The sequence below is a fragment of the Aulostomus chinensis genome, chromosome 8, assembly GCF_037954235.1.
Source record: "Aulostomus chinensis isolate RoL2024-O1b breed Wild chromosome 8, RoL_Achi_v1.0, whole genome shotgun sequence".
In the NCBI taxonomy this organism is placed as follows: Eukaryota; Metazoa; Chordata; class Actinopteri; order Syngnathiformes; family Aulostomidae; genus Aulostomus; species Aulostomus chinensis.
In genome coordinates, this window is record NC_141327.1 from 16,377,600 (window position 1) to 16,404,081 (window position 26,482).

A 26,482-nucleotide genomic window follows, 5' to 3' on the forward strand; every position below is an offset into this window, starting at 1 on the left:
TGAGCATACACACGAACTCCAGTTAAAAAAAATCAGTTTCAGATAAACATTGAAGGATGGGATTGAAGACGTTATTTTGATGGTTACAAAATTTTCCGAATAAAAAAGAAATTTAACAAAACTATAAAGAGATGTCTTTAAATTTAAAATACATATTTTCCATGAAGTGATTTTTATATATGTTGTTTTGGACAATGTATAAATATGTAATTTGCTTTCCAAAGTGTCACACAATTCCATCACAGAAAAGTGTGACATATACATGATTTAGAACTACATTTTTCTTGTCTAATATTGATGAAGCCATGCTGAACCTTGAGCCAGCAAATGTTATTTTTCCAAAACACATTTGATAAAGAAAGTTTTATCTACCTACATATATTCATGGTTGAGCATTTTACAATTTGATTCAAAACACCATTCTATATTTTCACTATTAGCACCTTTTTCTTGTCAATTTTCCCGTGTTTTTTACTTGTGTGGCAGAGGAAAATGCGGCCCTGGGGTAGTTTGGCCCTCGTAATATACCATCGTGACGTCACACACCAGCAAACTAGTTTGCTGGTGTTTACTACCGGATAAATCATACTAAGTGGATTTTCTCTTTTTAAATTATCATAATGTCTCAGGATACCTGGTAAGTAATGAGTTCGATTGGTCACGTAATATTATATCAGTCTGCTCCAATTGTGACATTATTTCTTCAGTCTGCTAGCTAGTGAGTTAGCTTCCCCCTCAGAGCTTCAGTTGGTAGTAACGTAACTTGTGATATATCTAGCATGACAAAATACATTTTTTTTAGCTTCATATGACAAAAGTATTGTTTTCATGCTAAGAAAAAAAGGGTTTCTGGGAACATTGTTATTATATTCTCATACTAACACGGCTGACAATTTTCGAACGACGAACAGGGGAACGTTAAAAACGTCACATGATGGAGCGATTTAGTTCAACGTTTTATCGAATTACTCGACAATTGTAAATGAAACCCTCTACATTCAAACATTACCACAAGCATTAATCACTGATAACTACTATAACCGGATATCAGGTGAATTTGTATTGTATGCGTGTTAATTCCTGTGCCTTGAATTGTTTTAAGTACCAGGTTGTGTAGAGAGAAAGCTTTTTGTACTTCATACAAATCCTTAAACTATTAATAATTCAGTATATTTATAATTGTACCCACATTCTGTAACAGAACTCCATATTGTCAACATGTACATGTGTGCCTAGCAAGCGCATTTCTTTCCTTCTTCCCTCTTTCGTACCTCTCTAGGTTACAGGATTATGATGCCACTTGTCGACTAGCACAGGAAATAGCAGAAAACATCCATGAACGGAACAGACAGCAGAGAACTGGGGGGAACCCTGCAAAGGTGAGCTGTTACATTCAGTGTGTATTTCCTCCTCATTTCTCCTCTCACAGGTTTCACAGGGTATGAATGTCTGTGTTTTCAGATCAACATGACACTACGGGCATCACTGCAGAAGCTCAAACAGAATATTGCTGCGCTCAAAGACAGTTTGTTGCGGTCTTCATCATCTCGACGCATGTATCCTTTCTGCTGATTAAATTCCTAGCTGGAAGAGTCATGGGACATCTTGGATGGTGTTCTTAGTTTTGTAGTGACAGCACCTTGCCAACAGAGGGCATGAGAGTTTCAAGAAAGGATGCTTGTAGAAAAAGGCCTGTTTTCATGTGTTTGCACCTGTCGACTATCACTAAAAGGCTTTGTGATGACCTTAATATGACCTCACCAGAATGCAATCAGAAGCTGACAGAAGGCAGAATCTTATTGATGACCTGCTAACCAGGGAGAAGCAGCTCAATGCCTCCTTCAAAGGGGACATCATGGAACCTGAACCTTCAAGGTATCAAAATCAAGGCAAATGATGAGTGTGGAAGTCAAGACAATGTTTTATTGATCCAAATCAATTCAGTCCCTTTTTATTTCAAGTGACACTCTTACCAAGGGTTAGTGTTCCATCAGAAAGACGCACTTATTGAGCAGAGATGAGACAGTAGGAATGTGGATAAGGAATGATCTCATGGACACACTTCTCTTTATTTTAACAATCAGCAGTATCAACTGACAAGAGCAGGAAATACAAGCTGTCATTCCCGTAATGAACAGGAACAATAGGCTCCTCATATCATTTTATGACAACACATCTTCTGGGTAGCTTTATGCTTTTTTTTTTTGGTTGGAAAACCTCCTAATCGATAATGAAGATTTTAGTAATGATATATGTGCCTGGATACGTCACACTGGCCACACTTTACCTTTAGAATGATTTAATTGTGCAAACATAGATATTTGTGTGAAGAAGTATCCTAGGGTTCAGTTTATTTTGCTCTCACAATGCAAGCTGGGACAGCAAGCCTTTGCTTTTAAGCTGGCAATTTCATTGTCTCCATTTGGAGGATGAATCAGACGACGGAACAGCTGCAACTCTACATCATTCTGGTTTCATTTGGCACCATTTCTCATGTCAGAGGTTACTTACAAACATGCAGTCAAGTAAAAGGAAGAACGTTAGTAGTTGGATTGGCGCGGGACTAGGACCAGGCAATTGATATTACATTAATCAAAATCGAGATTATCGTGATTAAGACAGAGCAGAACAACTAATCATAGTTTTATCAAAACCAAAATATGGACTTCGCTAAAGGCAGAATGTCTAATACTGTGGATCATTTTAAATTTGCAGTGTAAATCAAAGTGATCACAGGTATTTATTTGAAATCAGAGTTCTGATTTTATTAGATCAGGGCTGGGCATTTAAGTGAAACTTATCAAAAACTGACATTTTGGACCACTCTTGCTCGTTCGTATAATTTGGTCCATGCATGTACTTTAATAGTTCTTCATATTCACTTCATTAGTTCAACATGTTGTCAGAGAACTACTGCAACAGTGGACAGAATAGTTGTTTAATTGTTCATAATCATCATTGAGGTCAAAGTTTGAGATAGTCGGGGTCTTGATTTGAAGTCACATTGCTGAGCATTCATCTAATTATGTCATCTTTTATGTTACAATAGGAAGTAAGATTGAAATGTCAGAAGTTTGAGATACTGTATTGTTGTTTCGATGATCTACAAACTTGTTTGTTCACCTGCCCTCATAGCTCTCAGAGCATTTCTGAATTATTCATGTCCACAGAAACATCATGATAGTGGAAAGTAGTTTGAGTACAGAAGCATAGTGGTGCATCAATTAGCCTGTAAATCAGTCTTGCGGGTTTCTTTTCAAGGACTTTGAATAAAATATCTTCCGACAGTCAGCCAGAGTTTAGGGAGCTCGAGCTCTTCATTGATATTCCTCTGCGCTGACTATCACTCTTCGTCAATGTCAGAAGGGCCAAAACAAGCATCAGCTTATTGAGTGTCTCGGTCTGTCCTGTTAAGAAGAAGCCATCTTTCATTTTGTGATTAAAAAAAAAAAAATCTTGAGTTAGCGGTCCAATTAAAAATAATGAATCCTCATTTTCTTGTCTATGTCCTTGACCAGAGGGGTCATACACTCTGAGCTCTGCTTTGATGATATGTCACTGGTCACTAACTTTCTGTGAGAGTCTTCGCCCTCGGTTTGCACTCCAGTTTGACCCGAGCGCCACGACCTCTCCCTGTGCTATCAGACGGAAGGAAGTCCGCCTGTCTGTCATTTGGCTGGGTGCTTAACTTCATAGCTAATTCTTTGTGAAGAGATTTTCCCGCTTTGCACCGTTGATCACATATTTGGCACCTCCTAAAATCGACATGCACACCCGTACATATGAATGTACAAGTGTGTGTGTGCGCGCTTGTGCGTGTCTTGATGAAGAAGGTTGGAAGAAGCCAGTTCACATCTTGTATCCTGTTTTGACATCATTTCAACATGACAGCTTTGGAGATGTTAGGCAGCAGCTAGTCATTACTGTGTGTGCAAGATGCTGCCCAGGTGATGTTTGTTTGGACAGGAAGAGGAAATGGTGTCATGTTTTTTGACTTTGTCTTACTTATCATGTGAAAGAACTAGGTACTAGATTTTCACCAAACACAGTGGAGGGGTATAGTACTGGCCAAGGAAGAATCCAAGAAAATTTGGGCGGATTACATTTTTTTTCTAAACTTTGATAAACTTCCTCTAGTGAGTAAACCAGCTCCATCTTTAGTTTGGTCAGACATGCCGAAAGACTGTGAGGTGGCCATTTTTAATTTTCTGAAGACATTTCAGGATTAGTCAGAGCCATAACACCGCTTAGTGGTTACAGGAAGTAAGCCTGATGTGACAACCATTTGATTTACATCAGAATAACACGCTGTTGTCTTTTGAAGGTGTGTAGCAGAACTCTACTGTTCTCTGTTACTAGCGTCTGAATCCAGGAAGTGATATTTGTACTGCACTGAACAAATGAAGCCTGAAACACAGAGGGTCCATATTTGTCATGTTAGGGTCAGTGAGACAGACAAATTTCTCTGTTAATGACATGGAGTCCTAAGAAATATATGCAGAACAAATACAAGTAAAAGTGATTGTATGCCCCATAGGCATCATTGAAAAGGTGTGTGTGTGTGTGTGTGTGTGTGTGTGTGTGTGTGTGTGTGTGTGTGTGGCGTAGAATGTTTCACAAAATCCAGTTTGTGTCAAGGTCCAAGGGACATAGTTTCCTGTTCTGTTTGATTTTGTTGTTTTTATTTGTGTGTTTGCGTGTGTGTTTGTGCGCATGTGAGTTACTTATATCTGAGCAGGAACTGGAACCGGATGATGAAATCTCTGCAAGCCTTGTCAGAGAATGAGCTTGGGATTCAGCATCAACTTTGAATCATTTTCTACCCAAAGTGATTGCGGTAAAACTGCACTGAAGCAAATTTGATGGATTTCATACGGAAGTAGCATGGCTGCTTAAAAACCTCGCTATGCATCGCTGACATAACATATCACACACGTTTCTTGTTTTCCAGGCATGAGTCTGTTTCTTCATTCAAAATCCAAATATTATCAAGTTTTGCCTCCCTCTTGCTCTTTAGAACACCTTCACACTGATGTTCGTGGAGGGGTGTGAGCTTCTTTTTGCAGCTTTAATTAGGAACCGAGTGCAAAAGTGCCAGAAGCCTCAGCAGAGGAATGTACTATGAGTGCTTTCTTGTCTCTACATGGTAAAGCTTCATTTATTCATAAAGCAAATTCATTCATAAAGCTACTCATACAGAAAAGTCCGTCTGCTGTCAGAGGATGAAGCTTCAGATCAGATGAAGAGTAGATATTCTATTAGTCGACTACTTGTATTTGTGTCTTGAAGGGAGAGAGGATACTTCCCTGAAATCCTTCACAAGCTTTCGTTTTTAGATTGATCTACTTAGCAGTGCTTTGCACAGGCTTTCATCTTTTTACAGACCACACACCCTAATACATAAAAGGCTCAGGAGAAAGAAAAAAAAGTCAAATAACATTGGCTAATAAATTAACTTGGCAATCATGTGGCTGAATGCTTTTTAGCTTGCTCAGTGAGACCTAACTTTAACAGTGATATGTGGTGGATAATTTGAATTTGCGGGTAGAACCCATGTGTGGTCTCTGAACGCAGAATGTTGGGGGGGGGGGGGTGGATTTCCATGCTTGGATAATCTAAGCCGCTTTTTTTTTTTTTTTTTTTTTGGTGAGAATTTTTGGATTTTAGAAAAGGGCTGTAGTTTGCAGGGGTGTCTGTAATCTGTCTCTGAAACAACACATTCTAACCATCTCAATTTCTGACTAAGCTAAAGAAGGACGTGGCGCCTAGATTTGATGGCTCAACTCACCTCATGGCCCCTGGGACCCACCTTTCCTCAATTATTCACTAACCTTTTCTTTGTCTTTGATTGCACTGGAAATAATCGTAATGAGTTAAATCTCCCCTGTCTCAGTCACTCAGTCAGGACCTGGGTGCTCAGACCCCAGTGGCGGCAGTCTAGTGCTTTGTGGCTGCCAAGAGATGTGCCTGACTGATTTTGGTTCTCCCCACTGACTGGTTAATTGGATCTTCACACACTGGGTGTTTGCAGGGAGGAAGTGGAGGGCTGGCACACAGTCTCATAGTAATCAAACATGTCAGAGAGATTGGACCAAATGTCTTGCCTTACCTGTTTTACTTATAGTATCAGAATCAGCCAGCAGTATTATGAATTGTCTTAGAAAGATTTACAAAGCACTTGATGATGTATCAGTTTCGGTGAAATCAACAGAGTGTGATTTATATTGCTGAATAAAATTACAAATCCCTTTCTTGTAGGCTGTAAGCTGACATGCTAGTGATCAAAACCACAGAATTCCCTGACAGTATTCTCACTAATTTTATTTCCTGAGCCTCTGACTGGGTTACATATGGCTCGGGTCCCTTTTCTTGGGCCTGACCAGCAGACGACTTCTTGGCTCTCAGCAGACGGTTAAATTCAGCCTCACCCAGAGACCCTGAACCCATCACCACAAGACTGCCCCAGGGGTTCAGAGACAGCTTTAAGCAATCAGCAGAAGTATTGCTTCAAACCACACTGCAGTGTTTAGCGCAGCACACCACAGCACAATGCAAATCTCTCTGGTCCGTCGCTCTGTCGGTGAGAACCTCCTCAGCATTCCACAGTCCTGTGACAGATTAACATGCACACACGGGCTGCACGAGCTACCCTGGTATTTATCAATCGCTCCAAAATGCCTAAATGACAAAATGAGTAAATAAATAGTTTTCCTCTGTGATCTAGGAGGGGGTTTCCTGTTATAAATGTTCAAACAAGTACAGTGTTGCAAAAGAAACATGCCTTGTACAGATGTGCTTGCTGTAGGGATTGTGCAGATGTACTGCCATATCAACCAGTAATATTTATGATGTTTACTTGCGCAAAAAAAAAGTCACTGAAGCATGAGTGAGGGAGGTCCCGCACATTGTATAGACTTTTATTCTGAAATTTTAATTTACGTACAAAAAGAGCACTTGAGATCTAACTCGCCACATACCTTTATATGATAAATCAAATGTATTACTCCTTTTTCTGCTTTTATGAAACATTTATTTTATATAAGTGCCATTACTATGGTGTTTCAAAGGTCGACGCTCATGGCTGGAGGGGCAGGAACAAGCGGAGGAGTGGTGGGCAACCCCTGGCTGATCAATGAATCAGAGGAAACCAGGGGATTGAGTTTTGGAGAGATCAAACAGCAGCAACAACGAATCATTGAAGGTAATCTACACCTAGGATTGAATCACTGCCGTGGTTTTATAAATGTTTGGATGCAGCACACATCTTAAAATTATGCTTTCCTTTTTCTAAAAAAAGTTATTCCACATCACTGGAATAATCGTATCACGACTCCAGTGCTGTTTGCAATGAATTGAATTTTCACTTTAATTACTGTGTCTGACTTAAATCTCTGACTTTCTTCTGACATTACTACACTATGCCCCACCCCTTTAACCCTTGCATCGCCCTTTGTTTGAGGGGGGGCAGGGCCATGGGGTTGTGTGATTTCATAAAACCTCTGACTTTGATCTCTGTTATTCTTTCTGCCATCTTACACTGGACAGTGCCCAAATTCTGTCTGTCATCCTGTCATTTTTGATCAGTGACTGCTTTGATCACCAAACAGTTTATTCTCAGTCTGTAATCTCAGATCCTAGACCCTTAGTCCCAAAAGCCCTGGACCCCCTGACCCTCAAACTTGTCATTGTGGTTCATGGATGCGCCTACGAAGTCCATGCCAAGTCACAGTTGTTGAGTTAATTGAGGCAAAGTCATCAGACAGAGGTTTCCGGCATTTGTCATAAGACAAAGACATCAGTTTGGGCCTCATTTGATTTTTGCATATCCTACAAATACAGCCGTGAGCATAAGTAATTTCTCTTAGTGTAAATATAAACAATGTGTACGTCACTTTCTGTCTGTCTGGGGCACTTATGCTTTCCAGTAAAACAAAGGCAGTGGAGTTGGAGGGAAGATTCACCTCCAGATAAGATATTGTAGACTGGAGAAAGATTGTAGTTCAGTCAGTATAAGCCATATGGATCTATGTTAGCACATGAAAGCTGGTCATTATCGCTGATGTTTACAGGCTATACCGTAAACCCTTGTCTATTTTTCTGTTTTCTTTCCCGAACGGCTGTGACATGACTTGAACACCCACCACAGCGCTGGAATCCTCCGTGTGACACTTGGTTGCTATGTTTCTATTATGTCTCTAGCTATTTTCATTTGGGAATCACAGATTCCTGTTAGGACAGCGAAATCAAACCACATGGAGCTTTCAAGTCCCCAAAGGGATTTCTGGTGGCGTTGGGTAATTGTTAGCGCTTGAGCCTGTGGTCATAAAAAATTCCTGTGGTAGACAGTGTGTCAAACTTGGAGACCAGCAGAGGCCAAATCTCTTCTGTTCTCTTCAGTGTAATTTTTTTCTCCCTCTCCACCTTGGCCTTCTTTAGTTGTAATAATAGGAGTGAGGCTGAGTGGGGTGAAGTACTGAATGACTCACATGTGAGCTGAGCTGGACCCCAACAACTTGTCGTTGCCATTTCCCCAACTCTTCATCTTTGACACAATTGCCTCTGTCAAGAGGGATTGCATCATGTCTTTCTTTGTTGTACCCACCTGCTAAATGTGAAAATTGAGTAGCTCATTCCAGTGTATAGTATTTTAAAATGTCTTTTCTCTCTCTTCTCAGCCCAGGATGCAGGCTTAGAAGCACTGGCAGCAGTCATCAGCAGACAGAAGACCATGGGACAAGAGATTGGCAATGAACTTGACGAACAGAACGGTAAAGTTGAATGTTCATGTGTGTTATCAGGATGTAGGTGTAAAAGTAATAATGCATTCTTGCTGTTACTGGCCTCATGTAACTTGCTGGACAGTGATACTCTATGCAGTCGGCGCCAAGCAGACACACATGCTCAGACCTTCACAATGAGTTCAGAACAATTTGTTTAGCCTTTTTCATAAACCCCACAGAGAAAAGTGACCTTGGTTGCTCCTTATGCCTTATGAATATGTTGCAACAGTGTTGTGTTGTGGAATAAGATCTGCTCTGTCTGAGCTAATGGTGTTTTTGAGCTATTCCTGGCTAAATGCCTCTCATCGGTCCATCGATATTTTCCATTACTGGTAGAATGTGCTCCAGACTGTTAGGGACAATCATTTGTCAACTGGTGTATGATTTTAATGCAGTGGTCCCAGCAGACTGTGGCGGTGAAGACAAGAAAGTGTTGCAACAAGGATGCACACGAGGGCTGTCTCTAATATTCACGCTGAATGTGAGCCCAGAACATGCATTTGTCAGTCAGCTTCTATCGTCACAAAGTAAAGAAACTTCACAGATCAGAACTGGCAGGTGAATTACAGAGCAGGGTGGATAATTTAGCCCGTAGCAAAAGCAATAATTTCTTGAGGCTGAGTGATACAAATAAATATTTTTATTGCAGTGTAAAATCCTTTGTTTTCTTTTCAAAGATTCAGTATTGGCTATAATAGCTTCCAAGTTATTTGACCTGGGGAGTTAAAAGCAGCACCAGATATGACTGCTGCTAAACAGTAAACATAGAACACCCGTCTTTTAATCTCATTTTAGTGCATCCAATATTGACGTGAAAATTGTAGTGCAAATGTTGTTGTTTTCTTGTTTTTGTTTGTTGTTGAAGTTCAGCATTTTCTTATTTCAGTAGGTCCCAAGTTACCTAATGTATTGACTCAGTAGCAAGGCTGATTATTAGTGGACTGTGGATTGGTATCTTTCGCCTCGTTTCACTAACCCACATATTATGTTTCTCATTTTGAGCAATATACAGTATAAAACCAAGCAAGAAGAAAGACTCGCTCGCTTATTAACCCAGGGTGCTCTGAAGACTTGATACCTGACGAGAAAGTGAGAGCTGCTTATGTAGCTCACTTGTAGCTTGTTTGCTTGTTTTTGCTTGCACACTGTCCTCCACAGTCTTTTTGACATCTGTAGACAACATTTCAAACTACTCAAATTAAATACTAGACCAAAAATAAATGGAAAGGAGGAGCTTCACAAACACATGAGACGGAGGTTTCCATAGGAGGTGAAGAGACTTTCCCAATGTTTACACTGACTGACTGACGTCCGTATGTGGAAACGAGGTGTTTCTCACGTACGCTTGAGCAGGAATGGATGGAGTATAGATAGCGTTCTCTTTTTTCTCCCAATAGCCCACTTAAATGTACATTCTGAGGATTTGGTAATAAGTGAGCCAGTTAAATCTGCAATGCTGAGTTGAATTGATAGAAAAAATCTGATAAAGGCCTAATCTTAACAGAAGCATATTTAAGCTTATAGATATGTTGCCAAAGCTCAGTTCCAAGTTGGAATTTTCCTAATTGTTTGTCTGATTGACGTATCCTCAGAGATCCCCAACCAGCTGTTTGCCTGGTGTCTCATACACATCTATTACTGGCAGTCATTGGCTGCAGATGACCAGCTTCCAATTGGGAAGAAAAGGCGTTGCACTATCTTGTAATATCCTGTCTACGCAGTTGTACCCAAACAAGTCCAGAAGGTTGAATAACTGAGTAATTTCAGCGTGGACGCAAACAACCTTCTGCTGGGAAGGAATGGCAGATGTTTGGCTGATTTTGGATTACAGTGATGGGAGAAAGCAAAGCTGATTGTTTTAGCCTGCTCTCCTGTTGCCTTATTGAACTAGAGGCGGATCGTTGCTTTAATGCTCCAACTGGCGTGTTTTTCTTCTCATTTTCTCAGCTTGATGTCAGTGTTTCCAATAATATGAGCCTGAATGGGTTACGGGAGAGCTGTTACTGAGAATTACGCTAGTTCCACTGCAAGGAAGCTAGAAGGTAAATAATTTTGGCTGTGGAAACAATGGCTTGTCACTCCTCCCATATATAGACCCCACATGACTCTTGAATATAAATTTGATGGGAGCTCAACTCATTATTTCTGTAATGCCAGAAAGATATATGCCACCTGTGGGGATTCTAAGTGCTTCCATGTGTTTGAACCCAAACTGTGCAAATTTGTAGAAACCTGCACACATGCCCACCTGTTTTTTCCCCAAGCATTCCCTGCTCTTGTAACCAATGAGATGGTGATAAGAGAATACAAACATAAATTGGTTCTGTAGAAAACAATCACGGGGCATTCAGGGTAACTTTGGTCCCTGGTTTAGCAAGACTAAGTGTCGGCACAGAATCTCCTCCGTGAACCAGTCCAACATTGTCACAGTCTCCTTTGGATCTTTCTCCAGGATTTACAGCCAAGTTTCAGGTTCATAAGGTGTGCTGACACCAGGCAATGATTCATGGGGCCTGCGTGGCTCTGACCTTCCACAGCTTTTCTTTACCTCCCTGTATTTCTTTTGCTTGTGGGACCTGGGCTGCCCTCTCTCCCCTTTTTCCTCATCTAACTACCTGCCATTCTTTGCCGGTACAGTACTTTATTCTATATGTTTTTTTCCCCCCAGTATTTTCCCTCACTGCACATCTCTTCAGTTTGGTCGCTGCCGAGTTCCCTCTTGACAGTGTGGTAATTATGAATATATGATAGAGGTAGACAGACAATATACAGTAGATTATTTAAACACAGAAATACTTGAAAAAGCACGGATCTACTGAGTGCTGATGTGATTCCAAAGCTACCTAACCTTGTTCCAGATTTTGTTAGGGACTAGCTGTTCCAGCTGTTGGAAGTGCAGATCAACTGAAAAATCCATCATCAGCTGAGAGGAGAGATTGGTAATATTTGGGCTGGATGAACAGAATGGTAAAGTTTAATACTCGTGTATCTGTGTGTATTTGTCCGCAGAATTCCAGATACATTACACACCACACACTAGAATACCGCCAATACATTTATGCGTTGTGCGCCTTGGCCGTAGAGATGTCCCTCAACACAAGTGAGCTAGCATTTAAATACCATGCTTTTTTGTTCTGGTGCCATTTTCTCTCTATATATAACAGACATTACTGCTCAATGAATTAATGTTTTTTGCATATTAAAGAAAAAATACTGTTCTTTTTTTTCCTTCTAGGCTTACACTGAAATTACTTGAGACAGTTCTGCAGTTGCTGCATTTCTTTCTTGTATTAAATGTCAAAATGGACAGTGTAAAAAGTAAGGGGATAGTTTAATGTGTTGGGAGAGGAAAAGAAAAATGGATGTAAGTTATAAAGCAGGACTCCTTGTTGATCTTGACAGTTGGCGTGTAACCTTGGCGTCCGACTGTCTTTCCATCTTGTATGCCCCCACCCTACCCGCACCCCCTGATCATTGTACTGTGAGTGGAGTGTTTTCCTATAAATAGATTAAGCTCTTTGTAGTTTTGCTGCTCAAGTCTAGCTCATGACCCAAGTGCAGTGGAGGTTGTAGTCATTTCCTTTTCAGGGAAACGATTCCGACTGAGGTCAGCGAGGAAGATGACCCTTTTCAGAGGTTTAGAGAGATGAACCCAGGGCCCTCAGTTGTTCTTCTTTCAGACGTAATTAGATGAAAAAAAGACTCAAATACAGAAATGAAAAAGCAGTGATTAATTTAATTTTGCTCTCTGTTTAACATCAATCATGGCATACTGTAGATGTTTCCATTTCACTTGCCAGTCATAACAAGAAAAGGAATTCAGTCATCATTATTGGGGTGTTAAATTGAGTTAAATTGTGTGCTTTCATCAGGTCATTCATATTTCTAGCATGATGTTACCATAAATCGGTATATTTTCATTTTTAAATTAAATGTGGGAGTCTGTCTGAAATGTCTTAGACCAGCTGAAAGAAAGATCAACAGCGATTTCCCTTTATTAGTGTTGACATTACTCAGAGTGTGGCCTGGAACAATGACATAAGTCAGTGTCTTGTGCTTTTGACTGACAGACAGTGGCTTGCTTAATAGAATCAAGGCTTTGAAATGGGAGGAAGGAGTTTTTGAACCTTGGCTGCCTTACTGGTCTGATTTTTAGGGACTTCTTCTGAATTAGTTTTGACTGGCGGTGAGTTATTGCAGCTATGACATACTGCATGTTATGTACTGTAAAAGCTCCTGCTTTATATTGGTCTTATTTACTTTGTGGAAACCTGTGTTATAGACACACACAGAGAAAGATCCCATGCAAATGTAGTTCCAGTCTATTTCTAATGCCAGTATCGAGAGCTTCATCCAGACCATTACATGGTACATTTCGGATAAACCCATCCTATGAGTAAACGATTTCTCTCTATTTACACCTCTTTATGCCACATTCCCCCCTCCCCCAGTTTTAAAACGTCCAATTACCCTATTATTACAACTAATGCAATTAGATGAATTAACTCCTTTATATGTTTCCTCAGCCTCTTTGCTCTCTTAGCCACTTTTTTTCTGAGGCTAGAAAAGGCAATGTACACCCTTAGACAACATGTTTTAAAAAAATGGATGCACTAAAAGGTTGCAGTGCTGTGGCAGGAGGTGTTGTTAGTGGGAGCTTCTTCTGCAAAACAATTAATTAACAGCACAATCTGTAGCTCTAATGGGGCAGATCTTAATAGTAACCAGAGAGCACCCGGAGGGTTGATACCTCCACCCAGGCAAACTCACTCAAATCCAGTGAAAAACTAGGTGACACCTGCTGGCACTATAAATAATCTGCCTCAAACACACCACTGAAACACCTGAAAACATGACCTGCTCTGCAAAAAAATACTTGTCTGTGCCTGGTTTCCATTATGAATGCTATTAATGGACCTGTTTAATAGGACATATGGCAGTTTCACTGACTCACCGTAACTTTTTGTGTTTTTTGTAAAGCACTTCATCACATTAAATGCATTTTGCTTGCCAAGCATTAATACCAAGGTCTCTTTCTTAGTAAGCCAGCCCCAAAAGGGAATCTTAACATGGACTTATTTACTCTCTCATAATTAGATCGCTGATTTGATTCTGCATCAGCAGAGCATACATAGCGTCCTTGTCGGGGAGCGCTAATGACTTCCAAATAAACAGCCCAGTCAGAGGGCTCGGGGACTTACTTTTGTAGCACATTGACATCAGCAGCAACTCCACAGAGCTCAGCTTGCTGCTGCTTTTAGAAACAGCTCAGTGAACAAATAAACCATACTAATGATAGCACTGTGGTTAAAGTTGAAGATTGATTTACTGTTTGCTTGATTCACTCCCTTTGAAATTGAGGCTGGTAGTAGTGAGTAGTGTTTTCCAGACCACATGGAAATGCAGAGAGTCATGATATGATGTTCATGAATGTTGTCACCAGAGCAATGTTGAGCTTGCAATGAGCCGTAAAAGAGCATCATCTTGGGTGACCACAAGGTTGGCTGGCTGATGTGTGACTTTGTGAACTATTATGTGATATTATATTGGACTGTTTTCTTTGGTCTCATTTCACATAAGAAAATGCACACTTGGTGTGTATGTGTACGTGTGCGATAACAGTACTGTGGGATGGAAGGACAATAGACAGATAATGTGCTCGTCAGCAGGCTGAACTCCTGTGCCCTGCATTCTAAAGAGTAAAATCAATCGCGTGTCCAGAGGTAATGAGGGGATGAGTTTATGAATATTTAGTCTGTCTACAGTAGTTGTGTGGTGGCACCATGCTTATTGATGGATGTGAATTATTCCAAATGCAAAAAAAAGGTTGACTCTTTCCCTGTGTGGTTCTCTGACTGCGTGGCTCAGTTTTGTGTTAGTCAGTTTGTTTGTTCAGGCACTTGAGTTGAGGTGGTACCATCATCCACTGACTCCACGTGGTGAGATGAAGATTGGGCATTCATTTACGATTTGTACAACAGTCTGGGATTTTCTGTATTCACAGAGATCAGTGGCATGTACGCTAATCATGCATAGGTAGAGGTTTATACAGATGAGACTGGAGGGATATTTGATGCTTGCTCTGTGATTGATCTGGTGGCTCTTTTGGCTTGAGCATGGCCAACTTGCTTCCATCTGGATGGTATGGTCAGGTTTCCCAGGCAGTTGGAGAGGAAAAGTTGGATCCAGATCAGTCACTCATGGCTCATATTTTTCAGAAACTCTGTGTGAATGTTGTCATTTCCAGGAGCCATTTCAGTGTACGAACAATATCTTCCAGAGGTGGACTGAGACAGGGGACTAGACTGGTTACTGCAATGACTCGTCAAGTGAAGGCTTTCCCTTCAGGGGGGTGGACTTTCAAACCTCTATGATTTGCCAGTGATAATTGTGTTTGCTCTGTCTGAGGTTTGGTTGGGCTACTTTACCCAGTAATCCAGTAGATAATATTCTAGGCCTTATGACTAGAGCGTGTAAATTTAATATTATTGATGTCCTCCCATCCACTCCTTGTTTGGCCAAGAAAACCCAGCTTTTTGATGGTGATGGGGGGAGTCTTGTTGAGCAAACTCGGCTTCATGCACATTGTTGTTCAGGAACAACAGATGCACATTGTTGTTCAGGAACAACAGAGAAAGTTGCCATAAACGCAGCAACGAAAGGAAACCCCATTTGTCAAATGCATTGATTTATTGCCAGATCATTGTTCCCTGAAAGGAACGTTTGAACGTCACGCTTGACCAGTAAACAGGAGCAATGAATAGGACTGTCCAAATCAGACGTGTGACCCTGGTTGTCATAGATACTGTATGTGTAAGTGTCTAATGTATGAATTCATATTTTCAGGCTGAGCAAACAAACTGGCTTTATATACAGTAAGTATATGTCAATTTAACAGATGTTAACATCTAGGAGGCTTAAGCCCTGAAAGGTTTCCCTCCTACATGTTTTTTTTTTTCCTCCAAGCTGCAAACTTTGTTGCTTCATGGCTTTGATTTATCCCGATCCATCTGGAACAAATATGTGCTGGTGACTTGTTAGTAGTAAAGGTCCCACATTAGAAAGCCAGCAGCAAGCAGAGAATCTCTAACTCTAAGAAGCGTGAATTGATGTATGGCAGGACTTGGCAACAGTTAAAATAGTTATCGTAACAGTAGTTTCTCTTTTCAGCACTACATTAAAGAGAAAAAAGCATTTGTTTATTTCATTAGATCTTGACCTTTGTGACAATCACTTAACAAAGCCTTAAAGTTGCTCATAAAGTGACATATCTACTTCATTCATAGTGGACAGAAATGTCTAACATCAGATTTTGTCTTCAGTACTCATTTCCTGTGTGTTAAAAAAAATCTCCCTGAGCAGTAACTTTTGCTATTAAAATGGTAATAGGGATTTTTGAAATATCAGTGTTCTTGAGACCATTTTTTAGCCCAAACCAATTCGATAGCTGATGCAAATTGAAATTAGAAATATGGAAGTGTAGATCAATAAAATGACTACCATCTCACAGCATGATGGATTTGTGGCTGAGTCACGACAAGGTGATTTTTCGCATTATGAAATATTCTGATTTATGGAATGAATTAGCATTTTCCGGAAATACTTTTTTTTTGCTTAGTACGCTGGTGTGCTAGACCAATCAGAGAGTTAAAATGGAGGTTTACTCTATGCAGATACTACAGAGAGAAGAGATGATCTGGCACTTAACATGATACATTCTTTAGTCATTAGTCTTCTTAGTAGGCCGACCACAGCTGTAACTGCTCTGCCTGGCTGTGGGTTGTGTGACGATTTAAGCTGAAGCGCTGGCTGTGGACGTGCTCATCCCTCTAAGTTTAAACTACTTAACACAACTGTAACAAGCTGTATGACCTCCTCTTTGTCATTTATCTATGGATGGGAAAGGAGTGTCATCCGTTGCAGACATAAGCAGCAGCAATAGTTTGCAGATTTTTGTCCTCACATAATTGATTGTGTTCAGTCCCCCAAATGCATTTATTCATGCAAAAGCGCCAATAACATCTGCTCCAGTGCAGATGTATAAGCAAGGTCTGATAAATGTGAAAAACACTGAGCACTTTAGAATGTGGTTTCTGTGGTTGACGGGAGAATAATGCACTGGAATTGTATTGAATTATTCCTTGCTCTTTTCCTGTTCTGTAGTGTAAGAGATATTATGGCACAGCTATAAGGCTCAAATAATTCTGAGTCTGCATGTTTGCGGGAGAAATTGAAGTACAGGGTATTTAGCACATCATTGGCGCCAAACATCCCACTAATATCCCTTCCACTCTGGACAAAAAAACCCACAAACAGCCGCTAACATCTTCTTTTTTTTTTTTTCCTGCAATGTGATGGATACAGCCAGCAGTTATTCCTGGGTCAAGTAACTCTTAAGTAATCACAAAAAAATTATTGGGTCCCCCTCTGTTCATTAGTGATGTGAACATAGCACCCAGGGGCAAATGCTAATTTTCCCCCTTGTGAACTGAAATAAATCGACTACAGTGTGACGCCATATGGACCTGCATTTTTTTCTACGAATAAAACGCTAAAATTCTTTCCAGCTTCTCACATTTTGCTAGCCACCTGCTTGGAGTTAAAGGGCTTTGCTCTGAAATCAGTGACAACTTCCATCTCTGCTCTTTTAAGTGGAACAGCAATTGTCATTTTAGTGCCAAACCGTGTTTGCTTTTTGACCCTTTTAACTATGTGTGCAGCAGGTTTAAAACCCATCAATTATTTGGATTTACTACCATGATATAAATTTGGACTGAGTCAAGTCAATTCAGGGTTATTTACAATCAAATTTGGTATCCTGACATCCAAGAACAATTGCTGTATGAGTTTAGGTTGCCAGGTAGGGGTTAGACATTCATTCATAAAAACATTCTCTGTGTACATTGTACTCTCAGAGAAGCCCGATGTACACTGTGATGCAGGATAAAGGTGTGGTCAGTCCTGCTCAGCTCATCTGCAGACCCAGATCACATCCAGATGTCCTGCACCAACAGGACTGTGAGTAGAGACTGGCTGAGGTGGTTCCCCTTCTACTCCCGACTCCATCTATCTTCAACAGGCTCAATCAACCACGGCTGGCGGTCCAAAACCTTTTCACTAACTATCAATTGCGCATAAAGAATGCATACGCAAGAAAAGAAGAATAAAAAATAATGGCTGTATGTGTTTACTGGTTCTTGTATTTACAGCAGAGGATTACACAACACTTGGAGCCGCACACTATGTGTTCTTTGAAGGGTTTCGGTGTGATTAACACGTGTTTGAGTAATCCATTTTTTCATAGGACTTCAAAGGATTTAAGCATGCATTATAGGTTTCACTGTAATGCTAATACTACAACCACAGATTTTGCACCGCTTACAATCATGGATTATTTAATACACTGATCTTAAATCAAATAACCCATGTATCAGCCACAGAACAGCCCTATGGCTATGATGCATGATTTCAGACATCATAAATCGCTGAGGTTTCATGCCTATTTGACCATTTTACTGTCAGTTTGCTAATTTCTCGTCAGATTTTATTTTTTAGAGTTATTTAATGGACAACGCCTTCCTTTTTTTTGGGACACGGTAAAGGAGCAAAATCAATCGATCATCCTCATGCTGAAAACATTAAACTTTAATTCAACAAGTCTGTTAGACGCTATGCAAATCGTGTCATTTATTAAAAGTTTTATTTCTACAGCTTTTCTGCAGTAAAATGACGTCGTCTGTGAAATCAAGTTTTTATGTGACATGCAGGCCTGCAGTTTCTGCTTTACTGTTACCACTCTGGGAATGAAGTTTGAAAGTCTTACATTATTTCTGTTAAAGACATGTAGGGAACAAGAATGTGTTCAGTGACCATCACACGGTAATACTGACGATGTGTGTGACAGTATGAAGTATGAAAAGTGTAAGTCGTAATTCAGATATATTATTTACTGGGTACTTCAATGGATTACCTGCTCAAAACATGGATGTTATGATTTGACGGCTATTTGTTGACACAGCCAAGTCTCTTTCTGGGCGAATTTCCTAGTGTGTGTGGTATGCATACAATTTCACGGCAAACTGATGTTGATACAGTGCTGTAATTTCTCCATCGAGGATTTTTGTGGTCAGCTCGTCCAGGGGAAGCACATTAGCTGTATGTGTTGGTGGTTGGGAACCTCTGCAATTTCAGCTGCCAGTTCCTTTTCGCTCGAAGCAAAGGATTCCCTGCCATTTAATGGTACCTTAGACTGACTCAGGCATGGCCTGGCAGGTTCTTTTTGGCTAACGCCAGTGACAGCGGTAACAAATCTCTCCCTCTGTTTATTTAATTATTAACCACTCTGGTTTGGAGGCTACGTTCAAAGAGGCGACCAACAGAGAGCTGCCTTGCGTTCCCCTCAGCCTCAGGGTAGCATGGGTCATCCCACATAATGAGTGGAAGGACTTACTTTACGAAATCTGCCTCAACCCAAAGCACGTGGTTCCCATTTAAGCACAGGGGGAAGATTGCACCTTCATCTGTTGGGTATTTTATGTGTTCAAGTGCACACTCAAATATACATCTGTTCTGTAGCGGCGTGCTCTCAGCGTGTGTGCGTGCGTGCGCGCGCGTCTGTGTGCACAGAGATGAATGTTTGAAATTGTAAGTGCCTTGTCTGAGTGTGAGATCATTGTGTTTGTACTGAAAGTGCACACCACATGTCTAGCACATGTTGTCGGGGTTGTGATTGGCACACAGGGCACATTTATATCTGCATGAGGAGCTCAGAGGCCACTGGCCAGTCTGGGATGTTGAAGGTAGACGTGCACACACACACACACACACACACACACACACACACACATAAACACACACACACAGTGTGGTAAAGAGCAGGGTGGGCTAATCTTACGGATGCACTTTGCAAACACAGTGAGGCAAGGTAGTCTGAGATTTCCAGCAGTGAGTGAAAGCCGAGATGAAGGGAGGATGATGAGGGAGAAAAACAAGGAAAGGCTGAAGCTCTGGCAAGAATTAGAAGAGCCAAGAAGCATGTGTGATAAGAAACTAAGATACATTGAGATAGAATTTGGCCAGTCTTTTCCGTTCATGAAGATTTATGTCATAATTTGTCATGAAAGAAAAGAATGATGGAAAAAGCCATCAGATAATTATTAAAAAATTCTAATAATTTAAAACAAAAATCACTTGAACAAATACCTTGTAGATATGAAAGAGTCAGTGTGGGAAATGTGTGTTTAGCTTCCATGCATTTATTTGTTACTCATAAGCTGTTTGATAAGAGGATTTTCTTTTTGACATCTTTTGTGAGAGCAGTTCTCTCATCTTTTATGTATTAAATATTTACCGTGGTTATGCACTAAAATCATTGGGCGCTATGGGTGTAGACACAACATCTGCAGTATATTGTTCATGCACTGGGGGAGGTATCTGACAGTAATGGGTCTTTATGTGATAGCTATCACCAAGCGTTCTAAGTGATGCATCTCTGTTCCATTAGACACTGTTTCAAGTTCTTATTCATGCAACAAAAATGTGGCGCGATATGTCACCTTTTTACAACAGAAGCTTTCAGGTGGGAAAATGCTTTATTCTTCATCCGTTTCATCTGTTATCTGATCTCCTGGCTGTTGTGCAGTCAGACACAGCTTGAAGGCCAAACTCAGGGCGAGAAACCACCTTAGACAAAAGATAAAAACAGTTTCAAACCTCTGGATTTTCCTCACAGTTTCCGCGTCGGGCCATTTATTGACTACATTTAGTTATAACGTGCTTGTGCTTCTCAAGCGCTCTGAGTACTGCCCTGTTCTGTGCCATTTAAACAAATATGTGCCCCTGAAAAGCTTTTGTGTTGTTATCTAATCTTTTTCATCTGTTTCACTGTAGGCTTAAAGTTTCTTTTAGGAGATTTCGAGCATTAATACTAGAAACAACAAATAAGTGATGTAATTGCTTAGCATGGAATCAAACTCTCTCTCGCTCTCTCTCTCTCTCTCTGTTGTAGTCAGTGCGCCTCTGCTCTGTCTATCTAGTGATGATCAGGTGGTGGGGGGTTGGATACCTGTGTCCATCTGACCCACTATGAGGTATCAGTCCGCACCTCCTGCCCAGCAACAATATGCCACCCGCACACCAAATACAATTCTACAATTCTACAATTTCATTTAGCAGACGCTTTTGTCCAAAGCGACGTACAACACAAGCAAGAATTCAGACTTGAATAATAAATAAAATAATCAGAAACATCATTCCGTTTTTTTTTTAATGTTTAATAGCACTAGGTTTGCTTCATACAGCCCCAATTTTTTTTTCTTAAATAACAAAAAGCAAAAAGTCTTTATCTCAAACCAGTGAGTCTTTGATATTTTTTCTTAAAAAAAGACTGTAACAGTGAATCCATACTCAAAATGGTAGGCAATTGGTTTTCTTTCGATAGACTTAAAGATCAATAATTGCTGTTCCCTTTGTATCTGCACTGTATGAGCTTTGGAGTTCTGTACCTTTTCTGAATTACCACTAAGTGTGCAGTGTGTTGATGGGACAAAACACACAAAACGACACCTTTGCCAGAACTTTTTTTTATTCCCAAAGTAATCTTTTATTTGTAATGATGAAAACATATGATAAATCATGTTCACATCCGTAAATTATTAACAGAATCATTTTGTCAACTAAGGGCCATCTGTTTGTGCTCTCACTCTCTCTCTCATGCATCTCACCCTTCAATCCACTAGTGGGCGCTAGAGGCAGACACAGAACGTCAGCTGTGGTCCTCACTGAAACTCTTGTGTGTTCACACCCTTCTATTTGAAATGATTTATGGCTGTGAACTTTCTCCTCCATGGGATAAATGTTTAGTGGCAATGGAATGATCTGCATGTTGTATAGTTGAAGAGGGAGTTACAGACCTTCAGCAGGATTTGTTCATTAGTTTGCTTCACCTCCACTAATTAGCACCTCCTCCTCCTCCTCCTCCTCGGTAATTCCGTGGCAGTCGTAGTCGCAGCTGTTAAAATGGCTGCTGCATACTGTGCACTGTCAGACATCATTGCTGTGATTATTAGATTTGTACTGGTGTGCTGATTTGTCATTTGTTCATGGGTCGTGTGTGTGTGTGTGTGTGTGTGTGTGTGTGTGTGTGTGTCTTTTATGTGAGAACTACCAGGACTACGCTCACATTGGTGTGTTTGTGTATAACTCAGCATGTGGTTTTACTCTGTGTCTGAATATCTGTGCATCAAGTCATGTTTTTCCCCGCATGGAGCCCACAGCGAAGCATGTGGTCTTGTTGCGTCATATTTCTTTTTGTGCTGCTCTCTTCGTGCCCCTACAACGGACCTAGCTGTCCACAAGCTATGTGGGTGACTGTTTCCTCTCAGGATAGGAAGTTGTTTCAGCCGTGCTGTTGGCAAAACATTTATTCTGGCCTCCATGAGTTGAGTGCAATTACCCCAAATTCACCATACGCTCACTAAGATTTTCAGCAATTACACGGATCTCATGTGCCACTTTCTAATGCCAAGAGTCCTAACCATATCTTTGTTCCTAGTTCATGCTAGTTCAAATCGCAAGAGTGTAGTCGAGCATTGTGTTCCTGGAGGAGCTTTTAGACGTTCACAATGCCACTAAAATCATCACTTAAAGTTATGATAATTTTCCGCATATTTTCCCCATGCTTGAAGAAAATTTGCTTGGCTTTCACAAAGCGAGATCATAAACCCTGAATTTAGTTGTATGTCAACGATAATGTGGTAAACAGGATATGTTAAATGGCATTATATTAATTCTTTTTTGATATTAAGGGTCCAGTTAGTATTTTTCACAAGTTGTTTTTCCATTAATGTATTTTTTTTTATCATTTTGAAGTTTCACATTAGAAAAGGTTGATGGAAAAGGCACAATATGAAAAAAAATAAATTTTGCAGTCTTTTAAACTGTTAAAGACACAGCCATGTGTAACTTTGTGGATACTGCCATCCCTTCTTCACTCCAAACCAGGTGCTGGAAACACCTCTTGCACATGACCTTTTTTGTGACTTATCCACAATTGGTTCAACATTCGCTTGGCAACTAATGGGAAACACAACTACTGTCATTGGCCATACTGTGCTAAGAGACAGGGAATTCTATACTGTAAACTGTATTGATGCAAAGTTGTTTTTGGTCTTCTTCTGCACTTGTTCAATATTATGGAGAAATGTGGACCACTGCTCCCTCATCTGTGGATGGTCCACTTTGCTGTAAGCCCTGCTGCTTTATTCAGTAGCTCTACATGCTTCTTATCTATCAGAAGTTCCACCTGTGAGGACTTTGAACTTGGGATGCATTTGGAAAGAATACTGAAGCACACTCATGCACTGTGCATGATCCCAAGTAAAGTCCACCAACAGCCGCAAACCCAGATTTGATCTCTGCTTATCTTAGAGTTTTCCAGGCTGAACAACAACACACCGATGTGTTCATGCTCCACATCCTCACTGATCCTCAGGAGAGAAAAAAAAGCCTCAGCTGGCCCTGAACTGTCTTTTCCACAATAAAAACCTCTATCACTTGACTGCTCCTGTTCTCTGAACACAACTGTAGGTTAACAGTCACTGTGGAGAGGGTGCCTCAGTACACAAGACTGTCACATCCAGGAAGTGTGTGTGTGTGTGTGTGTGTGTGTGTGTGTGTGTGTGTGTGTGTGTGTGTGTGTGTGTGTGTGTGTGTGTGTGTGTGACTCTTCTGTGAGTTCCTCCGTTACTGGCCCCCCTGTTTGGTGTGCCTGTCTCGGTGGTGCTCACAGACCAAAGTGTGTATAAACATGTGTTTGTGTCAGCGTCTATGCACGACATATGTGTCTCAATATGTGTGAGTGTATTATGAGTGCAACAGGGTCTGGCAGGAAGATCAAAGTGGCTCCACAAGCCCTCAGTCAGGTAGCCCATCAGTCAGAGTACTGCTGGGAAGCTGTACTCACCACTGGGGTTGTTAAATTAGTCAACTCAGATTATTTCAATTACATCACAGTTGTTTAGTTAGAGGCAAATTCCTCCAACAGACTCTTTGTAATTACTTTTCTTGACGTCGCACTCAAGAACACTAGAGTATAATACTGCTGATATACTCTTGTCCTTTAGAACAAACAATGGCTGAAATGTACGTACACGATGGGATGGCTGATGTGGATTCCATCCACATCAAGGTAATTTGTGGACAGCAGATCAATACTTTTTTTCCAATTCCAATTTTAAAGGCACATTTTGCTGTTTATGCCTACATACTTGAAAACGAACAAACAAACAAAAAAAACATTGACAGACTCAAAAAAGTAGTTGCCCACTTGTGTCACACTTGAAGTGTCCGTCCGTCCATCCATCCATTTTCTATACCACTTATCTGGTAAGGGTTGCGGGGGGTGGGGGGCTTGGAGCCTATCCCAACTGACATTGGGCGAGAGGCGTGGTTCACTCTGGACAGGTCGCCAGTTTGTTTCTGGTAAAATTTGTAATACCATCTAGTTTTTTTTTTGTTGGCAACCAGAAAATTGCAATGGTAAAATGTTCTATTTTCAAAGGAAAAAAAACAACATTTTCTCTTAAACTTTATGTAAGTATTAATGCACACTACCCAGATTTAATAGCACAGTTAACAAGAGAGGAACTGAGATGTACATCAGAATCCAGCAGGTCTTATGAATCTCATTCAGTCAAACCTTCCCTTTTTATATTTTCTCTCTTACCTCCTTGTTTCTCAATATTTCACCTCTGCCTGGGTGTCCTTGCTAATGAAGTGTGATGGTAGTGATGAAGTGCAGCAGCGGCTGGTTCCGAGGTGCCGTGCCAGTGACAGGGTGGTCCCTCCGCCTCACACCGCTGCTCCTGCTCACTGCTGCCGTAGCGGGCGCTGCTGCTGCTGCCACCCTCATGCTCATCACACACACATTGTTTGGTGACACCTGGCTATGAGAGGGGTGATGGCAGAAAGTCTGGTAATGACCAGACTGCTCCTTATCTCTCTTTGCAGTGTGTTTTTATGTTTTGAAACCCCTGCTTTCTCTCACTGAGATTGACAGAGCAGATCACTGATGTAGTAATTCCCCATAATGCACTGGTTACTTCAATTCACGTTCACTGCAAGTCACTGTTAGGTGATGCCTGGTTCTAGAGTGAGGTGAACCTGGCATCCCAACACTGAAATAACATATCTGTTAGTTTTGTCCAAGGTATTCTTATTTCTGTCTCCTTTTCAAGGCATTTAAATGTCAGTATGGGTTTAATCTTAATTACTTGTATGTCATGTTTTTGGGCTGTTTTAACCAGATCAAGCTTTAAATGAATACAACCTCTTATTGCCAGCACATGCCCAGCTGAGTCGGCATGATCTCTTTCTCTGCTGATGGTTCTGTTTTCATTCAGCCCCTATCATTATGACTCACTTTTTATTTTTATTTATTTTTTTCATAACATGCACAGTGGTGCTCATTCCTTGTCCGCGCAGATTCAAACTTATCCACGTTGTTTGAAAAAGGATGAGTGGTATTTCAGTCATGCCATGCTTCTGAAAAGACCCAGATTTCCTGCATTCAGAGATGTAGTAAATTATTCTGTCCGAGCCCAGCGATGCATTGGAGCATCATAGAATGGACAAGTATTGAAAGGAGGGGAATATAGAAATGTGGGGAGAAAGATTTGTGTCTGATGTCTTAAAATAACATATGTATCTGCGTACGTGCATTTGTGTGCATGAGAGACGGTGTACCCCCAAATGAACCTCTTATTCCCATAATTCATATGGACATTCTTTTTGGAGCCTTGCAAGTACAAACCCAATGGTGCGTACGTGCTAAAATTGAACCAGTGTGGACATTTTTTCTGGATTTATGTGCTTTTCTTTGAAGTGTATTATGTGTCAAATGGAAGTTCAGCTTTGAGAAAAGTCATTCATCAGTGGACCATTCTTTTTGGTGTGCGGTGATGGATCTTGGGGTAAATGTAGCAGGGTTAGGGAGGTGAAACTGTCCATGGACACACAGCCAATTGCAGTTTCAAACTGGCTCACAAATGGTTAGAGTTGGTGCTTGTGGAGAATGTGGATGTCACTAATGTGTTGGTACTCAAAGTGTTGGGTCATTGTTATATACATGAAGTTCTTTTCAGATTAAGCTTGATTTTTAAATTATTTTTCTAATAGGACTGGATGAGATTCAATTTAAAAACGGGTTAGAGTTTCTTTCCATTTCAACGCAATACTGTTGAATTTTGTAATGTATGTGTTAAGGCCCATTTATGTTCAATGTTGAAGTGGCATATGAATACAGATGGAGCCTTTTGTCCGTACTCTGCGTTCATTTTGTGCGTATTTCTGCATCTTTCCATGCAGCTTACAGATACTGACTAAACAAAGCAATACCACTGGAAGTCGTGGGGGCAGTGTTGCTGTCACTCCCTGATGCGTAGCTCTAGTGAGACACAAAGAAGAAATAGCAATGGCAGAACTTTTGGAGGAGAGGTTGTGCAACTTTTTGTGCTGGATGTGGGAGGCCACCCGGCAAATCAAGTTATCGCGTGCCCCGGTGGTCATCCTAAAGTGGTGGAAATGACGCTCCTCACAATATCTCTCATCTGTAGTACTCGAGAAAAGAATTCTTCATCCTCCAGTTGTGATGCATTTAATGGCCTCACCGACCACTGCCTCCTACAGCACTGTCTCCCTTTGTG

At 40.8% G+C, this 26,482-nt stretch overlaps 1 protein-coding gene across 2 annotated transcripts in view; it reads left to right on the top strand.

The window, feature by feature from the left end:
• Nucleotides 1-508: 508 nt before the first annotated feature.
• stx8 (syntaxin 8) overlaps nt 509-26,482 on the top strand; it is a 42,198-nt gene continuing 16,224 nt past the window's right edge. Inside the window, exons 1-6 of one of the 2 annotated variants that reach the window (XM_086211288.1) lie at nt 509-637; nt 1,280-1,379; nt 1,462-1,556; nt 1,765-1,875; nt 7,068-7,201; nt 8,676-8,768. In XM_086211288.1, coding sequence (XP_086067414.1) covers nt 621-637; nt 1,280-1,379; nt 1,462-1,556; nt 1,765-1,875; nt 7,068-7,201; nt 8,676-8,768 — 550 coding nt within the window. In that variant the 5' untranslated portion in view covers nt 509-620. Of the gene's footprint in view, nt 638-987; nt 1,052-1,279; nt 1,380-1,461; nt 1,557-1,764; nt 1,876-7,067; nt 7,202-8,675; nt 8,769-26,482 lie in introns of those variants that run through there. The other variant, XM_086211289.1, reaches the window with a different exon arrangement.